This window comes from Monocercomonoides exilis (assembly GCF_001643675.1).
Source record: "Monocercomonoides exilis strain PA203 chromosome Unknown scaffold27-1312184, whole genome shotgun sequence".
In the NCBI taxonomy this organism is placed as follows: Eukaryota; Preaxostyla; order Oxymonadida; family Polymastigidae; genus Monocercomonoides; species Monocercomonoides exilis.
Window position 1 is genome coordinate 1,070,983 of NW_027150572.1, and position 13,960 is coordinate 1,084,942.

At 38.0% G+C, this 13,960-nt stretch overlaps 2 protein-coding genes across 2 annotated transcripts; one reads left to right on the forward strand and one right to left on the reverse strand.

Annotated features, from left to right (window-relative positions):
- Positions 1 to 367: 367 nt before the first annotated feature.
- On the forward strand, positions 368 to 8,272 carry MONOS_8202 (uncharacterized protein; the record flags this gene model as incomplete). Its single annotated transcript, XM_067878592.1, has 3 exons — positions 368 to 1,108; positions 1,205 to 1,412; positions 1,728 to 8,272. 3 exons carry the CDS (start codon positions 368 to 370, stop codon positions 8,270 to 8,272), a joined length of 7,494 nt encoding a protein of 2,497 aa, XP_067726059.1.
- Positions 8,273 to 11,786: 3,514 nt separating this feature from the next.
- On the reverse strand, positions 11,787 to 13,025 carry MONOS_13205 (uncharacterized protein; the record flags this gene model as incomplete). The annotated part of the gene is made up of 1 exon (XM_067865889.1): positions 11,787 to 13,025. The coding sequence occupies one exon, from the start codon at positions 13,023 to 13,025 to the stop codon at positions 11,787 to 11,789; it is 1,239 nt and encodes a 412-aa protein (XP_067726060.1).
- Between the last annotated feature and the right edge of the window lie 935 nt (positions 13,026 to 13,960).

Below are 13,960 nucleotides of genomic sequence, written 5' to 3' on the forward strand. Positions count from 1 at the left end.
AAGTTAGTCGTTGGTATGCATTTCCAATCTTTGCAATTAACCATTTTCAATTTCGTCACGATCATTAGCGCCCATATTAACAAAATTCAAAAGTGCAGGAAAAATCAAAGTTCAATCCTGCATGTTGTCAATCTTTCATATTGTTGCAATTCTGAGTTTTCACTTGAACATCAATGCTTTTGAAGACAAATCTTTAATAAATGCAAATGTTGAACTGTCCCTTTTCAGATTATCAAAAAATGATGAATATACATTTTCCAATCCAAAAACGAATTATTCACAAAGCAACAACAGTGAAGATCAATCAGCCAAATTTCGAGATAACGGAATGTTGGAGTTTTCTTGTTTGAAAACTTCATTTTCATTGATGAACACTTCCATAACGTTCTCAAAGCTGCAGTTTCAAACAAAAGGAGACACAAATGTTGTTGATTGCACTTCGTCCAATGTGGTTGTTCTCTGGTGCATGATAATGTGCAGCGATGAAAAGACAAATGGTCTGTTCAGAATTGCCCATGGAAGAGCCCTCTTCAACAACTTATCAATGAACACAAAATGCCAAAGCAATCCAATTCCACAATTGGTTATTTCTGAACATTCAGAGATAAAGAAACGGATTGGGAATGATTTTGAAGCAATCATATTGTTATCTTCGACATTATCTGATTTGGTATTTGAAAAGGCTCCGATTATTGAGTCCTCATCTTCATCTTCTTTGTCCATTGATAAATGTGCCTTCTCGAACATTTCTGCTACTCAAAAGAAGGATCCATTTTGTTCAGAAATGTCGGAACTTCAGAAAGGAAATGGAGACTTCATCATTTCTGGATGTGAATTGTGTGGTGTTGAAAATGTGTTTTATGGAGGAATAGGAGATAGCGATCATGCTTTGAATGTTTTCAACACAAGTGTGATGCATTGTGCCAGAACCATGAACAATGGCTCGAGGGTGGAGGTTAAAGAGGATTGGAGCTTTGAATACACAAAATTTGTCAATCAGAATGTGACAGATTATTCAGCAATTGATGAGGGATTTCACACTTGTGGAGGAGCCATCTTATTCAATGGTCCTTCATCAACACTGAGTGTTAAGAGCTGTATTTTCATGGTTTGAGTCGTGTTTTATTTTCAATCAAATAAAAGAATCATTTATTTATTTTTTATTTTGATTTCTCTCTCATTTTTTTTTCATTGTTCAATTTAGAATTGCTCCTGCAGTAGATGGGGAGGAGGATTATGCGTTTTTGATTCTGTGAGTACTAAAATAGAAAACTGCTCATTCGATCATTGCTTTGGAAAAAGAGATGTTAAAGAGATGGGTTCTCATGGAGGCAGTGTTTTCGTTGATAAATCACAATGTTATGGCATTATTCATTCAATCGCAAAAAATGGACACACTTCGTGGAATGGAGGTGCATTTTATCTTAATGAAGGAGGCACTTCCTCTTTAACTGAATGCAATTTAAACACTCTCGAAAATGGATCGCCAATCCTTTTACTCAATATCACTTGTGCAAATGAAACGGCCGAAAGTCACTATGGAGGAGCATTATGCATAAGGCATAATACACCATCTTTTTTCTTGATGAGCGAATGCATCTTTCAGAATTGTTCCGCAAACACTTCATATGGAGGTGGAATTTCAATTAGTGTTGAAACTTTTAAATTGAATGCAAAGTTTTGTTTCTATTGCTTTTTCTTCAATAATTCTGCCTCATATGCATCAGATATCTATTTGAATGATCCCGATGAAAAGATAAAAGAAAATCCCTTTGTGGAATGTTATTCATTGACAGGTGGAGAAAGTCGATGTGTGAGCTCTTCACAAGGCACAAAAAATGAGTGGCTGCCAAATGGATTTCTTGTGAGATATGTCATTCCAGATGGAGGAAACAACAATGCGTTCTGTGGGCTGACAGTTGAGGATAGTTGTGATTCATTGAAATTCACACTTGAAAATGAACTAACAAAGAGCAGATGCAGAATCATGCTGATCGAGGGAACTTATGAGATGGTTGAATCAAATGGTTTGAATGTGGAGGGAAAGAATATTTCTATTCAAGGAATAGGAAAGGATGAAACACAATTGAGTCCAGTTCGTGTTGAAGCAGACAAAGTGTTTCTGAGTGTTGATGATGGGATATGCAAACTGTCATCTTTGAGCATTGTGTTTGACTCACATGAAAGTTCAAGATTGTTCCGACTGAGCTCCTCAAATTCTCAATTATTTCTCCAAGAGCTTGTCATCAGCACCCCATTGAATCAGGAAGGCCTCCCCTCAAAAGAATATTTGAACAGTTTGTTTGAGGTGAATTTTGCCAACTTTCGAATGACAGACTGCATTGTCAAGAACATCTTGTCCAAGTCCAGTCTCTTTCAAGAAACTTCTTCTGCTTCATTGTTGTTGCTGTCTTCATCTTCTCCACTTCCAAACAGCGATGAATCCTTTGTTGCCAATTCTTCTTTCTTGCATGTTGCAAAAACAGAAGGGGATGGAGCAGTGATGTCAAAGACAATCAGTGAGGGAGAGTCATTTTGTCTGTGGAACACCACAATGGAAAACTGTGAGTGTACGAGTGGGAGTGGAGGAGGGATCAGAGTTAAGATGACATCAACAACCAGTGCCTTCAGAATTGGATCCTCCTCGTATCCAACTACACTCGATTCATGTTCATGCAGCAAGTGTGGAGGAGGATTGTATCTTTGGCTGGGGGATGGGGCAGCAGACTTTGTGATTTCCTCAGTGAGTTTTGTGGATTGTGAGGCAGGAGAGGGAGGGAGAGATATCTTTGTGAATGGGAGCAACATGAATGGAGAGACAATCAATTTGGAGAAGATTTGTGTTTCACTGAATGGGCTGGGATATGAAGAGTTGATGGGTTTTGATAGAAGTCTGAGTGAGATGGGACTGTTTCCATTGAATGTATTTTTGGAGTCATTCCAACCGCCAGCACATGTTGGAGGAACTGAAGAAAACTGGGTTTTTGATTCGAATTTTTGTGGATTCAGCTTCTTCCCATGCTTGACAATAATGCATGCAGCTCAGCTCAGATTTGGTTCATCACAAAGGCAGATTGCTGTTGGAAAGGGATATGAACTGGACGAGGAGATAACGATGGATGGCCCAGTTTGGAACATCTCATGTGAGGAAAGGGGAATGGTTGTTGCTGTGCATGCACCACAAACACAGCTCTCCAATCAATGGCTGGTGAGTGTCTCCACTGAGTGCTCAATATACAACATCTGCTTCTCCCTTCCTTCTTCTCTCTCAGATGCCCACTCTTTCATCACACTCCCAGCTTCCACTTCCTCTCTCACTCTTTCGAATTGTTCATCAATGAATTCATCTTCTGAGTCAGAGATCGAGATTGGATTTTGCTTTGTGAGCGTGATTGGAGGGGAGTTGAAGATGGAAATGTTTGAGACAAAAGGAGCAATGGTGTTTTCATCGCATTCATTGATTGAAGGGAAAGGGAGCAGTTTTGTTATGAATTGCGTCGAATGTATTTTTGAGGGAGTCACAAAAGAGAATGGAGATGGAGCTTGTGTTTGTGTTTGTGCTGAGGATGAGTCAAGTGCTCATGAATCAGAAAAGAAACAACTTATAATTGACAACTGCACATTGAATGGATGTTGGGCAAAGGGAAACAGAGCAAAAGGAGGAGGGTTGCATGTGTGTCTGAGAGGCAATGATGAAATGGTTGTGAATGGATCATCGAAGTTTGAAAGGTGCTGTGCAGGAAAGAGAGAAGAAGGAGAAGAGGATGGCTTGGGAGGAGGAATATTTCTATCATTGGAGGATGAGGCAACTCAGTTTGCTTTTGGGGATATGAAGTTTGTGGGATGTTGTGCATGGAAAGGGAAGAATGTGTTTGTGAATGGGAGCTCTCTGGATGAGGTTGTGGATTCAGAGCATTTCTGCTGGGAGATGAGTGAGAAGGAAAAGGCATCGATGGATGAGCTGGGCGGGTGGGAGAGAGGCAGTACAGGTGTTGGATTTGTGATTCCGCTTGTGGTGTATCTGTGGAACAACTTCAGTGGAAGTGGATTTGCAAATGGGCAGGAGGGAGGAGACTTCAGCGGATGTGGATATGCCGCTGCTCCATGCAGATCTATCTCCCATCTCATCTCCCTCAAATTCACCCCACTCCCTGGAAGTGCTTCTGATTATGAAGATGGACTGTCCATCTCAGTGTATCATATTTCCTCTCTCACCTCATCCATTTCACTTTCATCTTCTATCGAATCAGAACAAATCTCAATGAAATTCATTGGGAAAGACAATGAGTCAGGGATTGCTGTGGTTGATAATCAGGAAGGAAATGAAGAATGGATGATCCATTCGACCATCCATCTTTCATTTGAGGTTCTCTCCTTCCACATCCCAACAGCATTTGCCCACCACAGGACATTCATCAGATCCTCAACTTCATCATCGCTTCTCGAAATGAAGCACTGCTCTTTCACCCCTCAAAGTGCAAGTGAGCCTGTCTCATTCACTTGGTTGAGTGTTTCAGAGGGAAGCCTGTTGATTGACAATTGCACATTGTCCTCTTTATCTTTCGCCCTACCATTTCTCCTTGTCTCACTTCCTTCTCAGTCAATCCTCCTTTCCAACATGACAGTCTCGAATGTCTCGATATCTTCGTGCTCTCTTGTGTCATTCGAAAGAACACCATCTCATCTGCCTGTGAATTCATATGCTCACAATGAAGTATCAGACAAGCATTGTTGCTCTCTCCAAATCCAGTCATCATCTTTTTCCAACAACTCTTGTTCTGGCAGCAGTGCAAGCATTCTTTGCCTTGGACTCTTTGATGCTGTAAAATGCACTGTTCAAGGATGCATGTTCAGCCGGTGTGTGAGCGAGGCGAGTGAAAGAGGAGGAGCACTGATGATGTGTGTGAAGAGCGAGGAATCATCGGTGGAGGTAAGGCAATGTTCATTCACACTCTGCAGGTGCTCGACAGTCACTGGGAGGGGAGGTGGAATGATGTTTGACTGTGTGGATCCCTCATCATCAGCACCAACACCAGATGGCCCATCTTTTCTCCAGCTGAAAATATCAGAGATCCGATTCACAATGAATGATGCACTGGTGGGGAAGGATATATTCATCAACTGTCAGTCGATCGAGCAGCAGATCAACGAAACACTCTTTGCCCTTGACTTCTCCCAGGAATCGCTACAATCGAACCAATCCATATGCGCAACTGATGCTGATGAGCAGGATGTGGACTTGATCCCCTTGATTACTTTCTTGTATGCACCACAGATCTTTGTGTCTCTCGATTCGGCAGACACTCGCCAATGTGGATTGCCAACAAACCCCTGCAAGAGCATCTCATCTGCTGTTCACCACATCCAGCAGGGATTGCTCAATGCCATTTTCATCAACACCACATCTACAATCCTCTCGGAAACAACTGTGCATGACCTGTCCATCCTGCCTTCAACAAAGCAGCAAGCAATAATCCAGCTGAGCACATCCATTCCATTCACTGGAGATGCTCAGAGCGTGGTTCTGTTTGAGGAGGATTGCACAGTTCGCAACTGCCTGATATCATTTGCCTCTTCATTTCAGGCCACACACTCAGCAGTATTCGCTGAAATTAATGGGTCATTGGAAGTGTCTCAGTGCACATTCACAGCAGCCGATCCCTCGTTGGAGCTGGATTCAAATGTGATGGCTGTTTGGGGAGGAGTTCTGAAGATGAGTGAGACATCATTCAGCTGGCTGTCTTTTGCAAAGCCCTTGCTTTTGTTTTCAGATGAATCAGAAATTATGCTGTTCCAAATGACTCTGGACTCTCTCACATCGGCATATGATGTTGTGGCAATTGTATCGAGCGCAACTGTCTCGATTGAAAAAATGAACTGTTCCAACATCTCATTGAACAATGGCTGTCTGATCTCAACGAACAAAGAAGATCTGAACATGAATGGAAAAGGAAGAAATAATGATGAAGATAAGGGAAGTCTCAGAATTTCAAGTGCAGTTTTTGAGAATATTTCATCAAATGAGGACACCAATAACAACAGTGTTGTAAGAATTGAGAATGACAAGAAATGTGTGAATTTAATTAATTGTTCATTTTCTTATTGTCTGCTATCTGCTGAGAAAGGAAGCCAGTTGTCAGTTTCAGACAGTTCAGATGTTTCTGTTGTTTCCTGTTTGTTTGATGGCAAAACAACGGATGAGCCAATCAGTCATCAGAAAAATAAGGATTTGGGAGAAGACAAAGAAAGTGTCAAAGAACAAAACGCACTATGCGGTTGGAATGGATCGATTGTGGATGTGAAGTCAAGTAATTTAACACTGAAAGAAACCACAATCCGCAACTCGAAGAATGGAGGGCTTTCTGTATCAGGCGGATGTGTGGAGTCTGAGAAAGGAGAGTTTGTCAACAACAATCCATCGATTGAAGGATATCCATCGCTGAGAAGAAATATCATCTGTTCAGGTTCTGGAACATTGAATGTGAAAAGATTGAAGGGAGGAGATGGAGTTTTGCCAAATGCATCACTTTGGATGTTGAATGATGGATGTAGTTTTGAAGGGATTGCAGGAGAAAGGGCATCTCCCTTTTTCATCCCAAAGGTGGAGAGTGTATCATCTGAAAAGTTAAGGGAGAAGGTGAATCTTGTGTTCAGAGGATCAATTCTCCTCCCTTGCAATCTCTCATTCGAAACAGTTGCAGCAGAAGGAGATGAGGAAGTGGTTGAAAAGCATTTGTTTGATGAAAGAGGTTTCATTTCAGAAGAAGAGGTGCATGGGTCTGTTTCTGTGGAAACAATTGAAGGTATTCCAAGTGAAGCAGAAGTGAGGGTATGTATTCTGTTTGGGAATACAGAATCTCCTTCATCAACTCAGTCATTCATTCTGAAGAATGCAAGTGTACCAGAATCAAAAGGAGATGAAAGGGCAGTTGAAGGAGGAAAAAAAGGAAAATCTTCATGGGCATTGATTGTGATTGTTTTGTTGATTGCAATTTTATTGATTGTTCTCATTGCCTTGATTTTGTTTGTTGTTCGTTGGAAGAAGGCGAAGAGTGAAGCAGAGGATCTGAGAGAGATTGTGAACGATAACATCAGAAAGGATCCGAAGGCGTTTGAGATGGTGACGATGGAGATGTCGCCTGAGGCGCAGTGGAGGAGAGTGGCAGGGGATGTTGAGAAGAAGAACGATGAGAGGATAAAGAAGAGAGTGTATGAGAAAAGCTTGGGACACTCGGAGTCATCAGAGCATCTTCTGTCTGAGAGCGGATCAACTGAATATATTCTTGGAAAAGACTCAGACAAGATTCCTGAATGGGCATTGGAGAAAGTTGAGGAAGAAGAGATAAGGAAGCGAACTCCATCGCCTTCTATTTCATCCACTTCAACAACTGACTCAGATTCAACATTTGTTCGATCTGAGAGTTTGTGTCCCACAACCTCATCAATGTCAAATCTGGTGGATGCAATGGCCTGTTCGTCTCCACATGAGAAGCTGATTGTGGATCTGCGAGATTCATTATTCATGTTGCTTCATGGAAGGAACGAGAAGAAGGAGATGGCTATTGGCACATTGAAGGAGAGAGAGATGACAGCTGCCCAAATCCTGTTCTGGGTGGCTAACCTTGCTCTCCACTCCTTTGCTGAAATGGAAAACCCACTTCAATCATTAGCCAATTTGAGTCCTCACATTGTACTGTTCTCCGAACACATGGTCATCTGCATTGTCATGCACTCCGACTTCTTGTCTGATGATGATTCAGACTCGTCTTCCATCTCCTCATCAACTGTTGTGACTTCTGCCAGCGATGACGATGATGACTCTCTGCCCTCATCTGCGTTTGAGGATGAGGATGACTTCAAAAAAGAGTGCATGAGGTGGAAGGCACCTGAGCTGTTGATCAACAAGAAGATGGGAGCAACAAAGGAGTCAGTTGCCTTTTCGATCGGGATGATGCTGTGGGAGTGCTTGACGCTCCAGATCCCGTTTGGTGATTATGAGGCAGAGGTGACAGGACAGAAGATTGTGAATGGAGAGAGACCAGACCTAAGAAAAGTGCTGGAATCTTCATACGCAGAGGTGCTGCATCGCGCTTTTTCTCCTCAGCAAGGCAACCGCCCAACGCTAATTGCAATGAAAAGGGAGTTCATTCAGCGTTTCCCAGCAGGCGCTGTGATGCTCACAGTTTCAGATGCCATCGATTTCGAGAACGAAAGCGAAGGAGAGGGCAGCACTGCCATGGAATCAAGGTCCTTGTCGAGCAGCAGCAGTTGATTTCTGGCATTTTTTCTGTTGAGCATCAGTATATAATTAATGAATTCTAAGAAGAGGAAATTGTCGGATGTAATTTCTCGCTGCCGGCGTGAGCAAACAGAATATTTGAAACATAAATATCGGATTTTGAATGAATTAATGTTGCTATAAAAAAACAGTGAAAACATGTAAATTTCTGGTCGGAAATAGGAAAGACTGATGAATAAAAATAAATGTGGTTGTTCATTTTGCTTGCCAATCAGAAGGGATTCCAATATGCGCCATTCAATCGATTTTTTGTTTCTTCTTTTTTGGATCATATCACTTCTCTCTCAAAGAGCGAGGCGTGCAACAAGCACACAAGCAAATAATTGTGCCAATTGGCAGAATTCTGATTCAAAGCCAATAAAAATCGTTCTGACTTGATGATATGCCTTGTTTGCGAATAAACTAAAAAATATTTATATTGTCATTTTATCTTTAAAAAAATAAAATAAAATAAATTCTGTATAGAAGTACCAACAAATAATGAATTTTACCATTGGATGTTGCTGACGTTGTTGGTATCATAAATTTTGAGCTTCAAGCTGTGCCCTGCACAAATCCTTGGGGAAGTGGCATATTCAGCATGTCGAGTCAATCAATCTCCATATCAAAGTGTATTGAAAAAAATCATTTGAAATAGCAAATAAATTATAAAGTCATTCTTCCACTGTTAAAGGCCTGTTTTGGTTTTTATTTGACTTTTTATAATTTGGGGGGAAAATGCTTTCAAGCCCAGTTGCGGCTTATCAGAAGCTTAGAGTCAATTAAAAATAATAAAGCGTATAAATCATTGCGGGTAAAAGTGCTGATTGTGGGATGATTCATTGGCAATCTCATTAACAATCCTAATTAAAATATTTTTATGGTTGCCTTTTTTTTATCCGAGCATTTTTTTTTGAAAAAAATCACAACAAAATTAATATATATTTGTATTGGGAAAATATTAAACTGAAGCATGAATAGGCATGATTTTGTGACGACTTTTAACCTTTTCTAATTTTTTTTTCTATTTATAGAGAAGATCTTGAGTATTTTCAATTCATATCAAATCATTTGCTTGCTTCTTTTTCATTTAAAAAAACCATTTCACTTCTTCTGTTTGTTTTTTATCATGCAGTCATGAAACAAACAAAAATTTCTTTCGTTAACTTTTATTTTAAAGAATTGTGCTCTTATCCGTTTTATAGATTTTCACACGCAATAATGAAAAAGACTAGACTTTATAATTGAAATGTGAAAATAATTCGAAAGCAGATCATTTCTTTGTGAAAATAACAAAACAAATAAAAAATTTTTAAAATTCCGAAAGCTTTTTTCGAATATGGGTTATTGAATGATCGACAAGTTGTGGTAAAAACGGGTGAAACTTTTTTGGTATGATAGGGTCAACTTTATAATGGGACTTTTTCCCTTATTGGAACTATTTTTGTTTTTGCATGTGGGTGATTATTTTTGAAATCATATCTTTTTTCGGGGTGTTGATTTTTCAAAGATTGTTTTTTATTGGGAAGAGATTTTGAATTCAAATATAAAAACTATTATAACTGTTTCAAAAATAAATGTTTTTGCTGAAATAAAGATGAAGATGTCTCAAACATACCATTTGACTTTTTTTGTGTTCATTTATTAATATTCAAGAAATATTTTTTAACCGAATTTTTTGAATGAAATAATATGATTTCAAAAATAATCACCCATGTCAATCATTCAAAAAAGCTAGATGGACCTCAACGCTCGGATGAGTGTGTTTATAAAACAAATACATTAAATTACCGGTTTGTTTATTAAATTTTGTTTCTTTTTCGTAGAGATACAGCAATTTTTAATATATTTTAAAGTGACTTTTTTCAGCCGAAGAAGCATTTCACAAATTTTTGAAATATATTTTTAAAAACTACTGACATTATCCTTTTTATATTCAAAATCTTAAGTTTAACAACTTGTTTTTTCTTGATTTTTTCACATTTCATTTTTTTATCAACATTCGAACCAAAATTTGAAAATTTCTTTGTTATTAATATGAAGTGTTAAAAACAAAAACATGATATGAAAAATACACACTCTTATGAAGAAGTGTGAAAAAGGTTGAACATTGAAATTTTCTTTTTATCTCAAACTCATGAAAATATAATAAGTTTGATCTCAGATCATTCAATTTTGTGACCATTCACTTGTTTGATGCAAATATAAAAAATTAATGTTCAACCTTTTTCACACTTCTTCATAAGAGTGTGTATTTTTCATATCATGTTTTTGTTTTTAACACTTCATATTAATAACAAAGAAATTTTCAAATTTTGGTTCGAATGTTGATAAAAAAATGAAATGTGAAAAAATCAAGAAAAAACAAGTTGTTAAACTTAAGATTTTGAATATAAAAAGGATAATGTCAGTAGTTTTTAAAAATATATTTCAAAAATTTGTGAAATGCTTCTTCGGCTGAAAAAAGTCACTTTAAAATATATTAAAAATTGCTGTATCTCTACGAAAAAGAAACAAAATTTAATAAACAAACCGGTAATTTAATGTATTTGTTTTATAAACACACTCATCCGAGCGTTGACGTCCATCTGGCTTTTTTGAATGATTGATATGCAAAAACAAAAATAGTTCCAATAAGGGAAAAAGTCCCATTATAAAGTTGACCCTATTAGCAATTATTGTTGACTTCAAATTAATTATATCTTATATTACGAAAAATGCTTTTTTTATAATATATTAAGAAAGTTTTGAAAATGTTTGAAAAATGAAATTAAAACGTTTCATGGAATTTGTTTTATTATTGATGATTGTTTTGAATATATTTTTAATGTTTTAAACATATCAATAACAACACGTTGCAACAACTTTAAAAATAAAAAAAACAATTTTCCCGGAAAAATTTTTGATTTCAAAGATAATTTCACTTATTTAATAAAAAATAAATAAATAAATAAATAAATTAATAAATGAATGAATGAATGAATGAATGAATGAATGAATGAATAATAATAATAATAATAATAATAATAATAATAATAATAATAATAATAATAATAATAATAATAATAATAATAATAATAATAATAATAATAATTTCTTTTTTGTTCAATTTTTTTAAAAAAAATAAAATTTTCATTCAAACTCACCTGATTTCACTATCATAGAATAAACAACATTGTCAAACGTTTGCAACCACACTGGTGAAATTGAGTGAATTGGAATAAAAATTTGATGAAAATATTCGTTTTTCATTTCAACCAAAAAAATAAAACAAAAGGAACATTACAGAAAAGTTTTGAAATTTGCTAATTATTATTATTTATAGAATATAACATTTGTGACTTTTTATAAATTTTGCATAATTATCTTTTTTGACATCAGTGCATAGTCCGATTTTCTCACTTTCCTGTGTTGCTCACTCTGGTGTCATCATTTTGCGATCTTTCTTCTCTCTCTCCTTTCTCTCCTCTCTCTCCTTTCTCTCCTCTCTCTCCTTTCTTCCTCACTTCTACCGTACCCATTTGCTCGTTCCAATAGCTGTTCCTGTTGCTGTTTCTCCCTGTATCCTCGGAGCAGCCGGTGGTAATGATCCAATGATAGCGGCTGGCCTCCCAGTGATCGTTGGGACGAACTGCGCCTGGAACTGTGGCGTTCTCTTCTTTCCCTTGAAACCCGAAAAGCTTCTGCCGTATCCCCTTCTCTGGAGCTGTCTGTATACAAATCCTTGGGTGCTCCTTCCCGAACTGTATCTTCTCGGAAGTCCCCATCTGGCCGTTGCGGCCCCGAAACCTGTTGTGGAGTCGGGAGATGCACCGTATCCAGCTGCATCTCCCTCTACTTGAAAAAAGCTAGCGCTCTCTACCAGTTTTTTCAGGTTCTCCGGCACCTCCTTGGATATTCCTCCTTCAAAAAAGCCTTTCACGCTCTCCCAGTTCGACTTGGGTGCAACCTTCAGTAGCTTTATTTTGCTGATACAGTCGGCAATAAGCGCATAGGCGCAAAAGAGTCTTCTCAGTCGTTCTTTCTCCTCTTCCATGAGGTGCACCTTCTCTTGTTTCTTTACCGTTAGTGCTGCAATCGCTTTTGCTGCTTCAAAGCCCGATTCTAGAGCAGGCTGGAGGAGTTCAATTGCTCGGCTCGCTTCTGGTGAATCTCTACTCCCATTTGTTGTGATGGCTGTTCTGGTTAGCGCGTTCCAGCTTGTATCCGTGTGTACCGTGACAAATTCCTTCTCGCTATCCGGAATAAATGTATTTAATATGCCATCGCTCATTCTTATCAAGCCAGCTTTGCAAAATTCAATAAACTTCCTCGACTCGCTCGCCTGTCTCAGGTGTGTCAACCACTCCATGGGAAAAATTCTGGCAAAATCTTGTTTTCTTTCCTTCTCTTCCAGCGCTCCCAGCTCTTCCGAATCCCAGTCGCTATCCTCTTCGTCTTCCCGTCTCTTCATCTGATTACGTACGCGACTTCCCCTCAATCGCTGTCTGTGTCTCTTCTTTGCGATCATTTCTAAACAATTTGTTTCGGACTCAGATTCGCTTGATCTCTTCAGAGATCTTCTTCTTGGCCGTTCACTCCTCGTCTTTTTCATTGGCAACATTCCTATTGCTCCCGAGCAACTAGGCCATGCTTGGCTTCTCGCAATTTCTTCAATCATATTTTCCACTCTTGAAAGTTTATGAGCAAGATCAAATTTTCTGTCCTCGCTGTCGCTATCTGCCATTCTAACAGGATCTTGTGTCATTTCAACTGCGGACAATGATGCTCAAGAAAAAGTGAGTATTGGCGAAGTTTGATCTTAAACTACACATTATTTATGATCAAAACTCATTATTGAGGAGCAAACCTGCTCCTTGCGTTCGTTGATTCGTTGTATTGCTAATTATTTTTTTCTGCAATGTGAACAAACAAAAGTTAACAGATTTAATTTGTCAATTAAAATTAACGAAAAAAAATTTATGATTTGTTATTTTTTTATAATTCTTCAAAGAGCTTTTTTGAATGCTCCAATCAATGTGAAGAACCAAATGGTTCTTGCATTGACGCAATATTTCACTCAAGAGGAACTTCGAAGGAATTTCGGATTCGAAATCCCAAAAACATATTTTTAAGAAATGGTTGAAAAAAAGAGTTTGTTGGGAAAAAAAAATGGAAACAGTTGAAAGAGAAATACTTGAAATAGAAAAAGCAGATACAAACGTAAACAAAATGGAATGCAGTGATAATGAAAATGCAACTGAATGTTATTGTTGTTCCACAAATTGTGAGAAGGATCAAATTTCATCAAAATCTGAATTCCTTCATTCAACAGATGCTTCTTTTCCAACTGCTGCACCTTTTTTTTGTCATCTTCATCAATTTCTTTCCCATTGCTTTGTTCGAAAACTTATTCAAAAAACCAGATATTTCTTCTGAATCCATGTTATCATCTTTTTCGTCTTCTTCTTCTTCGTTATCTTCCCCATATCTTTCTTCTTCGTCTTCTTTTTCTTCAAATTTTTTGGAATCTCCCCACTTGTCAGAAACTTCATCATCTTCATTCGCAAAAAGAAAATTCCTTCAGATTATCCATGAAAATTCTTCTGAATAAGTAAAAAAATTTCCGTGTTCAATTTCATCGACAGAACACCAAAGCATGTCACAATATCCGCAAGCTGAGTCAGAATCAAGAAATGCAGT